Raw genomic sequence first — 16,676 nt, 5'->3', positions numbered from 1 at the left:
TCCCACCCTCCATATGCTCCCAACCTGATAGATCGTTGAAGTAGCCTCTTGGAAGTTCAGCTCAGTCACTGGATTGAATATATTACCTTGGAAGGATGGGGGGGCCCAACATACACTAAATCAGTAACCATAATATGGGTGTCCCCAGTACATAGAATAACTGGAAGGCAAGAGCTGGAAATGGAAAGGGCCTCACTTAAAATGACTCCTAGTGACCCACATGGGGAATTTGTTTCCTAACCCAACAATTTTGAGGCTGCAGAATTCTGGAGGCCTTGCTTTGCAGAAGGAAACCATTTCCATCTCAGGACATAGAACATTAAGCTATAGTCACCACTAGGTCATCTCAGGCTTCTCATGCCAAGAGACCGCAGGCAAGGAAAGGAGTCATATTATTGTCAAGGTTAATTATCTCTTATCTTGGTAGGAGGTGGAGCTGCTACTACACAATGGGAACAGGGGAAAATAGGTTTGGTTCTCAGGTGATCCATCTGGGGCTTCTTCTGGTCCTCGTGTCTGGCTTTAACTGTCAATGGACAGAGAAAGGAGCAGAAACCTGGGAGGGTCACACTCTCTAGGACTTGGACCTTCAGGGCATGAAGATTAGAACATCTCAACAAGCAAGACATCTAGACCAGCAGAAGTGCTACTCCAGGGTAAGTACGGTGGAGGAGGGTGATAGAGAATGTCAGTGTTAACCTCGAGATCAACTGCAGCAGTTGTATGGTGGCAGTACAACTCAGGATGCCATTGTCCCCACTCACCCTTCTCCACTAAGCTTCCCAGGAAACAAGACTGACCAACTGGAACAGTTTCCAGATGGTGTGAATTTACTGTAGGAAGCAAGTGGATCTGAGTGGCACAAAGTGTGGACTATGATGAATACTGTCATGTTTCACTCAGACCCAGCCCCCATTCCTTCAGTTGCTGGGAATATTGGTCGTGGATGGCTGAGACCTGAGGGCCTCCTGGGGAATTCTCCTTGGTCATAGGAAATTTTCTCATTCATGTTGTGCCCCTCTAATAGGGCAACTCAAGCTGATGACTAATGTGGAAACACAAAGGCCTGCTCCCCTTGCCTTATTTCGGGACAGTATGAAGGGCCACTCTAACTCCAGATCATCACAAAGGCCTTGTGGGTCAGGTTCTCCTTCTGCTCAGTTCTACTTCCTTCCCTTTAGGACAAGTACAGCTCCCGTAATCTCTCCTCAAGGGACCTCTTGCATTCAAATTTGCCTCCGAGAAGACAATTATTTAGTAGGAGAGAGCTCAACATTTCGGTGGCTTATATTTACCTTGCTATTCTAATCAGCATCGTGTTCCCAGATTTTTGTCCCATTTGAATAAGAGTGCTTCAGTAAATTTTATATTCACTAAATTTTATATGTTTTAGAATTTAAAATTTAAATTTTAAATATCAATTTCGGTTTTGATTTTAAGATTTGCTGATATCTACTTTGATAAATGCATATGTAAAAAACATGAAAGATCAAGAAACTGAGTTACATTTAAAAATAACAAGAGATTTGCTGTTATTTATATATATCAGAGCTCCAGGTGAAAAAAAAATAGCACCTTTATTGAAATATAGGAGTATATACACAGAATTAAATTAACAAAGGATTTTGTAAACTATGATGGTATTTTTGTTTCAGGGTGAAATTCTAGAATTATCACACCAGTTATAGTTTCTTTATAGTGCTTTCATGATATGTTTTAAAAACTCCTTTTCTTAAATATGCAGGTAAATTATTTATAAAAATATTATTTAAATATAACTTTGAAGATGCCAAACTATTTATGGAAATGGGACCATTATTTAAATATTTTACAGAGTATTTATCACTATTATTACTTAAGAAAGTAAAAACTTCCTTGAGATCTTCCATCCATAGTAAATTCACGACAAAATAGGTCAGCTTCTGATTACCTGTCTTTCCTATCTTGATCATAATTTCTGACATTCTAGTTCAGTTCTATGAGGTGCATGATCTATGATTCCTTTGAAAATGTGGCTTAAAGGTTAGGTTTGTTTGCCCAGAGGAAAGGGTGAGTCAAAGTAGACATCATGGAAGGTCAGTTTCGAGAAACATCCTGCAGTGCTTGGCTATTCGTAGATGTTTGAACGTGTGAGCACACATATATTGATAGAGAGACTAAAAAATTACTCAGAAAGAATTTAATTAGTTCTTTAATTTCTAGATTTCCTCAGAGCTATCAACACAAATTACTTTTTATAATAGGAGACTAAATAAAACAACTCAGGATTAAATTGGAAAACAAAATAATTAATATATTATGTATTTTGTTACATTAAATTATGAAGACATATTTTTCTCTATTTTAGGTCTTTATTTAGAAGTCTTAAAAGAAGATATGGATTGATAATTACTAAAAGTTCTCTCAACATAATTGGAAGGATTTAAATCTTATTTCTATAGCAAGGGCACCTCCTTGTAAGAAGCTAGAAGAGAATGGAATTCAGATTATTTCCATTATTTGTTTAGAAAATGCTGCCATCATGGTTTTTAATAATGATGATGATGGTGACAAAAAATAAGAATAATTCTATTTGGCTAATATTAACTGAGCACTAACTGTGAGACAAATTTTTTTTTTTTTTTTGAGATGGAGTCTCACTTCGTTGCCCAGGCTGGGGTGCCGTGGCGTTATCTCGGCTCACTGAAAGCTCCACTTCCTGCATTCACGCCATTCTCATGCCTCAGCCTCTCGAGTAGCTGGGACTACAGGCGCCCGCCACCTCGCCCAGCTAAGTTTTTGTATTTTTAGTAGAGACGGGGTTTCACCGTGTTAGCCAGGATGGTCTCTATCTCCTGATCTCGTGATCCACCCACCTCGGCCTCCCAAAATGCTGGGATTACAGGCGTGAGCCACCGCGCCTGGCCCCCTGTGAGATAAATATTATGCTAATAGCTTTACATGTATTCTCTGTTTTCATTTCTTTTTTCCTTTTTTGGGGGGATGGGGGGATAGGGCTTCGCTCTGTCACACAGGCAAGAGGGTAGTGGTGCAATCACAGCTCACTTCAGCCTTGAATTCCTGGCTCAAGAATCCTTTAATTCCTGGCTCAAGCAATCCTTCTAGGTCAACCTCATGAATAGTTGGGATTACATACGTGGGCCACCATGCCTGGCTAATATTTGTATATTTTGTAGAGAGGGGGTTTCACCATGTTGCCCAGGCTGGTCTCCAACTCCTGGCCTCAAGTGATCCTTCCACCAGGGTCTCCCAAAGTGCTGGGATTACAGGCAAGAGCCACCACACCTGGACTCCTTTACATTTCTTCATGCACCTTTAAAATAGGTTTTATTGACTGGGTGCAGTGGCTCAGGCCTGTAATCCCAGCACTTTGGGAGGCCGAGGCAGGTGAATCACAAGGTCAGGAGTTCAGGACCAGCCTGGCCAAGATGGTGAAATCCTATCTCTACTAAAAATACAAAAAAATTAGCCAGGCACAGTGGCAGGTACCTGTAACCCCAGCTAGTCGGGAGGCTGAGGCAAGAGAATCGCTTGAACCCGGGAGGCAGTGGTTGCAGTGAACCAAGATTGCGCCACTGCACTCCAGCCTGGGTGACACAGTGAGACTCCACCTCAAAAAAAAAAAAAAAAGTATTATCTTCTTTATATTATTAGAATTATTATTTTAGAGAAGTTAAGTACTTTACTCAGGTTTCTATAGCTACTTTGTGATAAGGTTACTATTCAAATCCAGTTCCATCTGATTTTAAAAATTTATACTTTCAAAACTCTGCTATACATTTTTCTTTTGATATTATATTCATCAAATAGATATGTATATGTCATATATGTACATATTACATATACTGCTAAATACAGTTCATTCTTTATGCCATGTGCATTTTCAATTCAAATCAATTCAGTTGAGCTATGCCTTCCTGAGCAGTACTATGAGCACTACTACTCCAGACACTGACAGCATAGCAGGGCTGCTCCCCTTCGACTTTTTGTCAACACTCAATTATTACTTTTTCCTCATTTGTCTTCATTTTCATTTTAATCTGAGTTATATCTGAATTACACTGTTATGTCAGGATAAGATGTCATACCCATATTGTATTTGACAGATGTCCACATTTTGCTAGAAAAGGCAAAATTAAACTTGATCTCACAAGAAAGTCTGAGTGTTAGAGTGTATTCTATACAAAATAAATTTATCGACCTGTTTAAACTCACATACACTGCGTGTATTTTTCTCTTTCTACTGTTTTCAACATATCTGATATTGTCACTGGTTTGGGCTGCATTTCTATTTTTGGACTCCTTACTGCCAAACACCTATTTATCTAATACATACAATCCAAACTATGGTTTTAGGAAGGAAACAAAGAAGAGATCAAGCTATGTCCTTTGTTTCTTGATTTCAATGTCTGAGCTACTTATAGATGCCGTTAGAATCACAATGTGATTCTTTTCACTGAAATGTGTTTTCCATTGCCTGCAATGGTGACTACAAAACGAAAAACTAATTTTGTGATTCAAAAGTACTTTCTTTGACTAGTTAGTGACCTCTCAGCTTTGTATAATAAGCAATTCTTCTTTAAAAGTGGCATTTGCCTTCCTAGGAATCTGACATATTCTCTTGTTTGATCCTCATAATAATTTGAAGTGGTAGACAGTACAATCTCTTGTTTTTATAGAAGTCATTTGAGGCCCAGAGTCTAGATAATTTATGAAATATCACAAAGCTATAGATAGAAGAGCAAAAATTTAAGCCGGAATCTCTGCTGTCAGCCTGTACATAGCCCTGCCTTCCCTCATCCTTCAGTGTGGGCAGCCTTACGTGTCTGGGAGGCTCCTGATGGCATGCTTCTGGCTAAGCTGTGAAGTTGTTTTTCTTTTCTTTTTTCTTCTTATACTGTTCTGTTAACACATTATCACACAGCTCATCAATGTAATTGTTTTCAAAGCTAACTGCTTTTACATTATTGTTCCAATTATTAATAAAACTCCCATTATGCATAAAGTATTCAGCTATTTTCACTTATGAAGTGCTTTGTAAACATTTTAACTAATTAGGTCAGGCAAATACCAGCAAGGTAAATGTTCTCCTTCTTTCTAATAGATTAGCTGCAAAGCTAAGTCACTTCCCAACGCCAGAAGGTGAGCTGCGATAATAATTGTGGCAACAGTCATTCATTTCTGCTTCCCGCTCTGCTATTGTTGTTAAGTCCGGGACAATTGTTGTCCTTAGTTTTCATACATCTTAATTATCATAAAGCACTGGCCCTATATTTATTCATCTTTGACTCTAAGAAAATTTCTCTTGGAAAAATAAGTGCATTCGAATATTGCACCCAGTATTTATTACTAGAGAATGTTAAAGAAACTGTTATTTTCAAATGGCAAAATTAACGGTCCAAAACAGACACGTACCACACACACTGAATTTCAAAAAATGTATTTGCGAAAAGACAAACAGACTTTGGCATCCCTTGCTTCAAGTGGTGAAGTTTGCTTTCAATTTTCTTTTTATACTGTGTGATAAGTTTCATCGTTCCCTGCCCCCTCCAAAGCTTCTCTCTCCCATTCAGAGACTGTCATTGGAAATAACAGCCTAAAGAGTTTGGAGTCTCTTTGGATTCCTTCAATATACTTCAATCGCTGTTTTCTCATTAGAACATTTATACTTTTGTGCCTCAGTGGGAATGATCAATTATTTCAATGTCAGTAGTGGTAATATTACCCCTAAGATTTAGCAATTTTCAAAGATCTTTTAACTTAATTAGAGGCATTTGTTGTAAATTGAATTAAACCTGTTAAAAGTGCAATGTGTTATATTAAAAATATAATAGCCACGTTGACCAAGGAGACACAATTTTAAGGGGAAATGTCCAGTTTAAAAATGTCAACATCAAAACAAAGTTGTGAAGTTTTTCTTTTCATCAGGTTTTCTAAAAGTTGAAAGAATGGATAACAATTTTATCCAGAATATTTTGGCAAAAGTATATGTACAGATACCTATGTAAAAAGATACACATTTCACAAAAATACTTGAAGACAAAAATAAAAAAGATTTGAGCATTTTAACAACTTTGTTGAAAAATGAAACTGATGTCATTTATAATTAATGTGTTAATATTTATCTAATATCAACACATTATTATAGTATTGTCATAACTTATTTTTGATTAATGCTCCTTCTTTCCAAATAAGTGCCTCCTTATCTTGACATATTTTACCTCATTTTCTTTTAAGCATGGTGTCACAATGAACTTGCCCAAAGAGGGTCATACCAGCCACATCACATAATGATATCTGGTTGTACCTTTCTTCAGAAGCCATTTAGAAAATCCTAATGGTTGCTTTCAAATTTCTTAGGTACCAAGCACATACATTGGCATGGGCTGTATGAATCTTGAAATGGTAGATTATAGGAATAGGCAGAAGCAGTTCATAGTTTTAACTGAAGCCATTTAGAAACCCACTTATTCTAAGAACGTATTCATTTAGTACCTGTTCATTTTCAAGCACCTGCAATGCAGGAGGCATGGTGCTAGCACCTGGGAACACAGCAGTGAGCAAGACAGACAGTTCCTGCCTTCACAGAGCAGAGTCACTACATCATGAATATCAGTTTGCATTTTAACTGAGTTCTGCGTATATGTGAGTGGGTCGTATACCTCCTTCCTGCCATCCCTACCAACCCCCATGTAGTCAAACATGGCATGCGTTGTGGAAATGCACAGGTTTTGGCATTAGACGAAAATCAGGTTTAAATCTAGGTTCTGGTCTTGATCTGTCTCTTAATAGCTGTATGATGTAAAGCAAGTAAATTGAACTTTTTTAGTTGTTTCCTCCTCTGTAAAATGAGTACAGTACCATGTGTCCTCCAAACTGGCCCTGTAAATTAGATATATTTATGAAAAGCTCCCAGTGCATAGTGTATTCAATGCATAATAGCTGGTAATATTACATCAGTAGTATTGTCTATGTCAAATACTCTCTCTCAACTGTGGCGGGCGCCTGTAGTCCCAGCTACTCGGGAGGCTGAGGCAGGAGAATGGCGTAAACCCGGGAGGCGGAGCTTGCAGTGAGCTGAGATCCGGCCACTGCACTCCAGCCTGGGCGACAGAGCAGGACTCCGTCTCAAAAACAAAAAACAAAAAACAAAAAAAACCCTCTTATTCATAAACTTTTTTGGAGAAGTGAGTGGAGGCACATTGTTTCCTGATTAAGTGGATTTGCAGCCATCAGGCAGCATATGGAAAAAGAATCGCTTCAATGGGTGCTGGAGTGTCAATTGCTTCAGCAATACAGTAAATTCCATGAGAAGAGAAAATGTGTATCATACTAGTCACCAACATTTTTATAATTTTTTAAAGTTTCAAGTCATTTTCACACCATTCTGATTGCTTCTTGTTACCATGTGTATGGCTTCGAATTTATATTTCCAGTCCTGACATCTCTTGAACTCCACTTCCATAAGGAAAACTGACAATTGGGAAAATTCTCTGGGACATACCACTGCCATTTTCTATAAGAAGGTCAATATGAGCTTATCTTTTCCCTCATCTTCTCCACTCCCGGACCAACGATTTTTTTCTAATATGTCCTCTATTCAGCCACCATTGGGTAAGCTACCTGAACCAGAAAGTTTGGAACCCTTTCTGAATCTTTTCTTTCAGCCCTCATATTCAGTTTCCACATCCTGTCCATAGTAGTCGGACTTCTCTGGAGTACACTCTCTTTTCTCTGTTCTTCTACCACTTGAATTCTCTTTTCTTCAAAAATGCGGCTGTTCATGTTTGGGAGTGTTAGGCGTTAAATTGTATTCTCTGCCCCCCCCCCCCATATATATATAGAGAGAGAGACATATAACATACATATATATGTTGAAGTCCTAACTTACATTATCTCAGAATGTGACCTTATTTGGAAATAGAGTCATGGCGAATGTAAGTTAAGATGAGGCCATACTGGAGTAGGGTGGGCCCTTTATCCAATATGGCTGCTGCTCTTATGCCTAAGGACACAGACATACAGAGGAAGACAGCCATGTGAAGACTGAAGTAGAAATTAGTGGTATGCTGCTATAAGCCAAGGAGCGCTGGGGGCTACCAGAAGCTGGAGGAAGCAAGGAAGAATCCTCTCCAAGATGCTTTGAAGGGACCATCGCCCTACCAGCACTTTGATTTAATACTTCTAGCCTCCAGAAATGTAAGAGAATAAATTTCTGTTGTTTGAAGTCACTCATGTTGTGGTTACAGCAGCCCTAAGAAACTAACATGGGGACAAAAGACTTCTTCCTTGTCTGAGACTTCCATTCTCATTTCAGGAAGCTTAGTGTCTTAGCCAACTTTCATGTTACTGTGACAACAAGGAACACCCACAACCACATGTCTGAAGACTCCAGAGTTCCACCCCTGGTCGGGCATTACTGATAAACATTGATGTAGGTCACCATGCTTTCCGTCCTTTAGTATGGACCCTCCCAAACCTTTATTTATTCTGCAGCCAGAGCAATGTTTCAAAAATGCAAGCATAATATTCCCCCCATCCCCAAGGGAAGAAAAATACAGTCTGCTGATGGTGTTGAGACAATGTCCAAACTCCTTTAGATGGCATAAACTGGCCAGGTCTCTTCCCAGTAGTTCATATCTACCTCTCTAGCTTCACATTCTGGAAACATCTTCTCCTACTTGGACTTTCACCAGCCAGTTCCATTTGTTTTCAGTTTTGGAGACAGGATTTTTCTTCTGAAAACTGCATAGTGTTGGAATGCCTTTCCAATTTTCCTACCCATTTGTCTAATTCCTCTTTACCTTGTAAAGCTCATAAGAGAAGTCACCTCTGGCTAAGTTAGAGATAGGTCTATTCTATATGTTTCTTCATAGTATTTAGTACAACACTAAAGCGCTTATCACTGGATTTTAGCTCTGTGTTTTATTTTTCTACACTCATCTGTCTCTACAAATGGATGGAAAATTCTGTGGGTGAGTGGGGGTGTTATTCAATGGTGGGAATCGAATGGTGGGAATCCAGAGCTCATCTATATTAGCAATCTATTGCTGCTGGAACAAATGACTACCAACTTGTGACTTAAAGCAATGCACGTTTGTTATTTTACAGTTCTGGAGGTCGGAAGTCTGCAATGTGTCTCACTGGGCTAAAGTCAAGGTGTCAGCAGGACTGCCTTCTTTCTGGAGGCTCCAGAGGAGTTTCCTTGTCTTTTCCAGCCTCTAGAGTCTGTCTTCAGGCCTCGGATCATCTCCAGGTTCAAAGACTACAGTTTCCACCATCCTTCTCACGTTACCCTTTTTCTGGGTCTGTCTTGTGTTCTCATTCTGTGTCTTCTGCTTTCTTCTTCCATTTTTTTTTTTTAAAGAACCCTTGTGATTAGATTGGGCTTGACTAAATCATCTAGAATACTTTTCATATTTTAAGCCCAGCAGTTAGCAACTTTAACTCCATCTGCTACTTAATTTCCCTTTGCCATATAATTTCGCATAATCACAGATTCCAGGAATTAAGGCATAGAATATTTGGGGGCCATTATTCTGCCAACTGCACTATGATAAAGCCTGATATACTATATTGATTTAACAATAATCTGTTGAATAAATTATACGCAATTCAACCAGCTTCTACAAAGGAAGAAATGCTTTTTTTTTTTTTTTTTACCTAGTTTCTAGGTAAAGATGCTCACTTTCAATCAGCCTAGAGTTTCTTGGTCGTTGGGTTTCTTGCTAAAGTGATTCAGTAGCTGACTGATGAAGAGTCCTCACAAAAAAGCAGGTGACACTAGTTTAAAAATTCTTTGTTACCAGTAATGTTACTTAGGCAAATGACTGATCTTATTTAGGCTTTAATTCAGCCTCTGGAGAAGGGAATGCTGAGGGAATATAATAACACCTTCTCCAACCATGAAATGATATGATATATCAATGTTTCTTTGATATCTTCATGATAATGACTCCCTGAAAAGGTGACTATTAAGTCTTAGAAAGCCTCAGAAGTCACTGAGGATATCCATGCTCAAAAACTTGCTGATGAGTGGGATATGGTGGAAAAGAAATTAAGAAGTACCTAAATAAAAGAATTACTTATAGATGATTATAATGAAAAAAGCACCATACTTTTTAAAAAATGGTACAACCAGAGTGTGTTTGGTTATGCCAAAAGAAAGGAATATGGAAATTTTTAGTGCCATCTATTGGTAGTGATTTTTAAATAAGAATTATTATGCATAATTGATGAGTGAATGACTCTTTGTTTTATCCAAATTCCTAAGGATTCTTGTTAACTATAGAATAGAGTAGTTTAAGAATGCATTCTCTTTTTTATGCATTCTCTTCTTTTTTTTCCAAAGCAATTTTGGTCTTTTTTTATTATGATTACGTGGATGGATCATAGAAATCTTGTTTGATTTCAGGTCTCCATTAGGACTGGGCATGGAAGGTAGATATATGTGTGTCATTTGAAATGTGGCTAAAGTTCAGAGAAATAGGTTTCATTTAATAGCTGAATACTGGATGACCTCACCATTCTTCTCACCCTCTGGCAGCTCACCCCGTGAGCAATAGAGGAGATGTCCGCATGAACTGAGAAGTAGCTGCTGGCCTCAATGTGATTTTGCAGTGATCTGTGTGCTCTGTGGCTTCCTTCATAACCAACAAATCAATTCCCACTATGCGTATTACACACCCCAGTGGCAGAGGCCATTTATTATCCTTTTGATGGTCATACTCTTTGTACATAACCAAGAAAGATTACAGAGGAAGGAAAAGAACAGTTGCAATATGGATGAAGATATTCCACAATGGCACTGCATTTTATCATGTAAGCCTTGCATGCCTATAAGGATACAAAAGATGCTCTTTTTCAAGACAATTTTGAAACATGGAAGCAAAATTCTTTTTAATGAAAAATGTTTCAAGAATGAGAAGTGAAGAGAAAGTTGTAGAGATAATTCTACAATAGTTCTAAATTCTATACATTTAGATTTCAAGGGCAAATTTAAAATGATTAAAAGACTGTCATATTTTGTTTTTGTATGAGCATTGTTAATAACACTATACTTGCCTAGTTTTGCTCAATTAATTAGCTTTTGATATAGTCTTTTATTTGGCATCATTCAGTATCAACTGATTCTTTTATTAATTTCTAATTTGCAGTATATAAATTTCTAAACTCTCAATGATCAATTCAGGGATTTTCCTGACTCTTTAAATCCACATGTATCTAATAATAGTTACCATTATTAGATAAATCAAAAAACAAATATTGACTTGTGGTGACTGGGTATAAAATAACTGAATATTTTGAATTCAATGTAAGTGGTTCCTAATGAAATTTTAGTGTTATTTGTCCTAAATCAAAAGTCTGGTTAAAAAAAACAACACATATATCTGAATGTGAGTAGGAAACATTTTTATAGTAAAACTAATGGTAAAAGAATGACTTTATAGTGGGTTCTGTGCATACACACTTAAACTGCTTAGTCATTTATGTCAATAGATATGAAAAGAAGAGTGGAAATTTCCAAAGGTCAAAAAAGCTACTGTCTTTTCTGTTTTGTATCATTTGAGACTTTCCAGGGTTTTTTTGTTCTTTTTTTTTCAAACAACACAATGCCAAATCTGCATTTGATTTTCCCTTCCCTTTGAAGAGGCAAAACAATGACAGAATAATTAACTGAGGAAGAGATCATGTACAGGGCATTCTGCTTTAGCAGTGTGGAAAGTTCTGCATTTCATTTCACATGATGGTAAATGGAGTGAGGTATTTTGGAATCCCTTCTATAACAGAGTTAGCCCCTGACTACATTACTGTATATAAACCAAACCTTCTTGGGGTCTGTTTCCTGTTTAACTGTTCCTCATTTGTGTAATTGAAAAGAATGCTCAATGAAAAGACTGCATCTTGCTTTCCATTAGGTGACGGTCTACACCTTCATGGAGAAACACATACAAGAAAAAAAAAAAGGAATTGTCAATATCAGGTTCGGTGCCTCACTAGTTCTGTGCAGACCAAAAGACTGTAATCGTGGTCTGCAACGCTAAGAGGGAATAGTAGATTATCTTTTACTCATTGTTTTTTCTTTCTTTCTTTTTTCCCCACTCTTGTTTTCATGATTTATCTTCTCTTCCCATGTTATGTCATCATATTTTATCTTCAGAGAGCAATGAGGATTTATATGTAACATCTTTTGAATATGTCCATGAATTCCATTTATTTGCTGTCCCCAGCACTGCTCTGACTTGCTGTGGTTCATCATTAAGTCATTGAACTGCCTAGTCTGTTACTAGTTTCTCCTTTGGTAACATGTTTATTATTAAGACTATTTTTCATGGAGGAATTTACTATCTCATTCTGGAAAATCTTTCTAGAATAAAATTAGGCATGCTTATCCAGGAATTTAGAGACTAGTTATTATAAAGATCAATTACTGGTTTAATAAAACACATGGTATATACCCATGTGATTTACTGCCTTAAATAAATATTTGCATATCCATATATATATATCTTCAAAAATAAAAGGAATCATATCATTATTTAGTCAGGTTTTCTACATTTCTTGGGCTCAATGGAAGCCCAGAGTAGTTCAAAGTAGCGCTGGGAAAAATTAGGAGAAAGAAAGAGAAGCAACAGATTAAGTGTTCATTGTTTTGTGAATGTACCACAGTGATAATATGGTTCAAATTGTTTTATATCTGTTAACCTACTCATCATGCTGACCCTGAGATATGGGTGCTATTACAAGCTTCTTTGTCCATGTGAGCAAACTAAGGCATAGAGAATTATATCCAGGCTGTCAGCTCCCAGAGATTTTAGTCACAACACTGTGGTAACTACTGTATACTACCTCCACAAATTATTTTGACTGAGTGGAAAATGCTTTCTGATTGTTCAGTTATTTTCAGATGGGCTCTTCATCTTTTCTCTTGCAAAAAATTTTAGAAACTTTGACATCTCTCGCCCTTAATGCCAAATATTGAGAGGAGATCAGAGCTAAATCAGAATACTTTGTATGAGATCCTTTTATAGTTTATTTCAGCCAAAAATATCAGTATTGTGTTATGTAATGAAAAAGTTCTTAAGCTTTGAATTTGTATTCATAGATTTTTAGTGGCATACTGATAATTTCAATTTTTAAAATGAAAATTGATCTTTAACAAGTTACATGCAAATAATTTAATCTCCATGTAGAGAGATAATTGTGGGTGAGATAAGCAGGAATATATTTTAGATTTTAAAAATAAAAAATACATTTACCATTTACAATAATTTATTTCATGTTTATTTTTAAAAACTGTTCAATTATGGTAAAATCCACATAACATAAAACTTACCATCTTGGCCACTTTTAAGTTACAGTTCAGTGGTATTTTCCCATTGTTGTGCAACAAATCTCCTGAGTATTTTTATCTTGAAAAACTGAAATTCTATACTGTTAGCAACTGCTCATTTCCCCTCTCCCCCACGCCTGCCAACCACCATTCTACTTTCTGTTTCTATGATTTTGACTATTTCAGATACCTCTTCATGTAAGTGAAATCATAAGTATGTGTTCTTTTGTGACTGGCTTATCTTTCTTAGCACAATGTCCTCAAGGTTCATCCATGTTGTAGTATGTGTCAGAATTTCCTTCTTTGTTAAAGATGAATAATATCCCATTGTTTATATATATACACCACACTTTGTTTATCCATTCATCGACCAATGGACATTTATATTGTTTCCACATCTTGCCTATTGTGAATAATTCTGTTATAATCATGGGTACACAAATATCACTTCTGGACCCTACTTTCAATTCTTTTGGATATATATCCAAAGGTGGAATTGCTGAATCATATGATAATTCTATTTTTAATTTTTTGAGGATATACCATACTGTTTTCCATAGCAGTTGAACCTTTTTACTTTCCTGCTAATAGTACACAAAGGTTTTAATTTCTTCACATCCTTGCAAACACTTATTATTGTGTATGTGTGTGTGTGTTTATAGTAGGCATTTTAACAGATGTGGGGTGGCATCTCATTGTGGTCTTGATTTGCATTTCCCTAATTCATGTTACTTTGTGTTCTCCTATAATGTGAGCAATCCACTATAGCTAAAAGGAACATAAATACTTTTGAGTCCAATTATTTATTTAGAAATAATTTTGATCAATTTTCCTTTCACAGTGTTTCACTGTTATTCTCAAAATATCTTACTTTTGGTTGTGCTTTAAGCACAGATTTTATGTACTGTTTCTTTGTTTGCAGCTGTTCTTCAGTTGCTGACAGTAGATCTGGAGACTTCTTCAAGCATCTCCATTTTGTGCTGGTATCAGTGTCTTCAGAACTTCAGTTATCTCAATGGCAAAGCCAGGGCTTCTGGTACATTATCCTGCTGATGGTTTCTCTCTGGTTCCTGAGGCTCTACCTGCATTACCTGGGCCAGTGGCTTTTCCTCCAGGCCATTTCAACTCCTGTTACAAAGTGAGTGCTTTCCTCTGAAAGTCAAAAGAATGTATTTTCATCTTGATAGGACAAATGAAAGTACAAAACACCTCTCCCATCCATTTACCGTACAACCTAAAATGCAGAGATTATTTGAAAAGACAAAAATGTCTTTATCTAAGAGCAAGAACTTCTATTACAGTTATAGTCTCACCTTATGGGCCTGTATATATAAGTACATAACTGGTACATCAATATTTATTTTAAATTTAGCAGATTCAAATATGTTCTAATATCTGAGCAGGTTCCAAAAAGGAATTTAGCAACAATGTTTTATTCTATTTTGATTTTATCATAGTGACTTAGGCTGAAGGTATTTTAGAAGTAATGTAAGTGTGATTTATCACCTATTCACAGAGAAGCAAAGATTGCTTCTTCTGCAAAATGATTGAATTCAAACAATTACCAAACTCAAGCCCAGGCAGCTTTCGGGGCCATTATCCTCTGGAAAAGGATGATATTTTAAAGGTTATCTCTTTATCAAACATGATTCCAAAGACACTGTAGATAGACACACAGATAGATATCAATACGAGTAAAATTCATTTTCTCAAATGTAGATGGTACAGATAAAAATAAAGTTGTGTGTATATTTTCAATTAAGAAGAGTGCAAAGAACTTTAAGACTTTATGAAAATAATATATATGTATATTTGTATTTATACATACATATATAGTTATTGATATTCTTTGAAAATGAAATCATAAAGGTCCGAATATATTATGGAATATACAAATGTGTATATACTAAACTGCATTTTCAAGGAGGAATTTTTATATGGATAGTCTCTTTGTTCCTCCTTTCTTTCTTTCTCTTTCCTTTTTTTAAGGTTTCCAAAGCAGGAAAAACAAATGTTATATGCTTGGCCTAGTTGTTGTTTGCTTTTCACTCTTTTATTCTTCAATAGGAAAGGAAGCCCTATCTTTATTAGTTGTTAATAAAATGAGACTGCAAAATGTATCTTGACAGCCCCGTTGAACCAATTTCTTAAGCAAGGGAGGACCTAAGATACAAAGGATATTTTCTGGCTATTGTCTCAGTCTGCAGGTTTGAGTTACACAGTAGCTCTGTGTCACATCTTAGCTATGAGCCGTAGCAATAACATTACCAACAATGAGCATGTCTTCCACTCTCGCTCTGTGTCAGATACTATGCTAAGATATTTAAGTACATGGCCGGGCACGGTGGCTCATGCCTGTAATCCCAGCACTTTGGGAGGCCAAGGTGGGCGGATCACGAGGTCAGGAGATCGAGAGCATCCTGGCTAACATGGTGAAACTCCATCTCTCCTAAAAATACAAAAAAGAAAGAAAAAAAAATTAACCGGGTGTGGTGGCAGGCACCTGTAGTCCCAGATACTTGGGAGGCTGAGGCAGGAGAATGGCGTGAACCCAGGAGGCAGAGCTTGCAGTGAGCCAAGATTGTGCCCCTGCACTCCAGCCTGGGTGACATAGCGAGACTCTGTTTCAAAAAAAAAAAAAAAAAAAAAGAAAGAAAAAAGAAATGTATGTACATTACTTTATTTGATATTCACATAAGAACAAAGCATAAAACTTTCTTTGAAGCACAAGTCAAGGAGTGGGTAAAACAACTCCTTCTAGTAGATGGCAGATAAATAGAATGCACAGGCAGGATTAACTATGAAGCAGCTTTACATAGGCTGAAATTCAGGGGAGAGAAAACTTCAAGTGAAATAAAGTCTTGCTGCACAGAAAGATAGTGGCAAAGCCTGGGTCGAGGATGCTTGAATGACTGGGTTCAGATTGGATCTAATCATTGAGTTAGGTCCTTCAACTGCATCTAGTTGACTCTTTTAGAACAACAAAGGAGTATGATATTTTGGTTGTTAGTGGTGACAGTGTCATTTTTGTTGTATCTGGGAATCTGCTGACAAGAATCATGAGTAAAATTAATCAGTTATGCTGAAACTCTAAAGGAGCATTAGATTTACATCTAGTTCTCATTTCTGTTAAAGATTGACACAGTAGAAAGTTCACTGGTATATTTCGCATTTTAAATAACCTACTAAAATGTACTGTGTGAACTGCAGAAATGCTCTTAGTCCTTAGAATGCTGTGTTCAGTGGCTCAAATTGACATACTTTCTATGGAGGCACAGGACACTTAAAACAACAATAAACAGGGTAGAGTTTACCTTTTCCTGGGAAGTAACATGTTGAGGGG

At 36.9% G+C, this 16,676-nt stretch overlaps 1 protein-coding gene across 1 annotated transcript in view; it reads left to right on the top strand.

The window, feature by feature from the left end:
* Window positions 1–16,676, top strand: part of LOC126952358 (uncharacterized) — a gene marked incomplete at its 5' end in the record, with an annotated part of 317,885 nt that overhangs the window by 197,408 nt on the left and 103,801 nt on the right. Inside the window, one exon of the mRNA XM_050786815.1 lies at window positions 14,256–14,471. Coding sequence (XP_050642772.1) covers window positions 14,256–14,471 — 216 coding nt within the window. The remainder of the gene's footprint in view (window positions 1–14,255; window positions 14,472–16,676) is intronic.

The sequence above is a fragment of the Macaca thibetana genome, chromosome 4, assembly GCF_024542745.1.
Source record: "Macaca thibetana thibetana isolate TM-01 chromosome 4, ASM2454274v1, whole genome shotgun sequence".
Lineage (NCBI taxonomy): Eukaryota > Metazoa > Chordata > Mammalia > Primates > Cercopithecidae > Macaca > Macaca thibetana.
The sequence above is the reverse complement of the archived record's forward strand: the minus strand, read 5'-3'. Positions and strand labels throughout refer to the sequence as shown.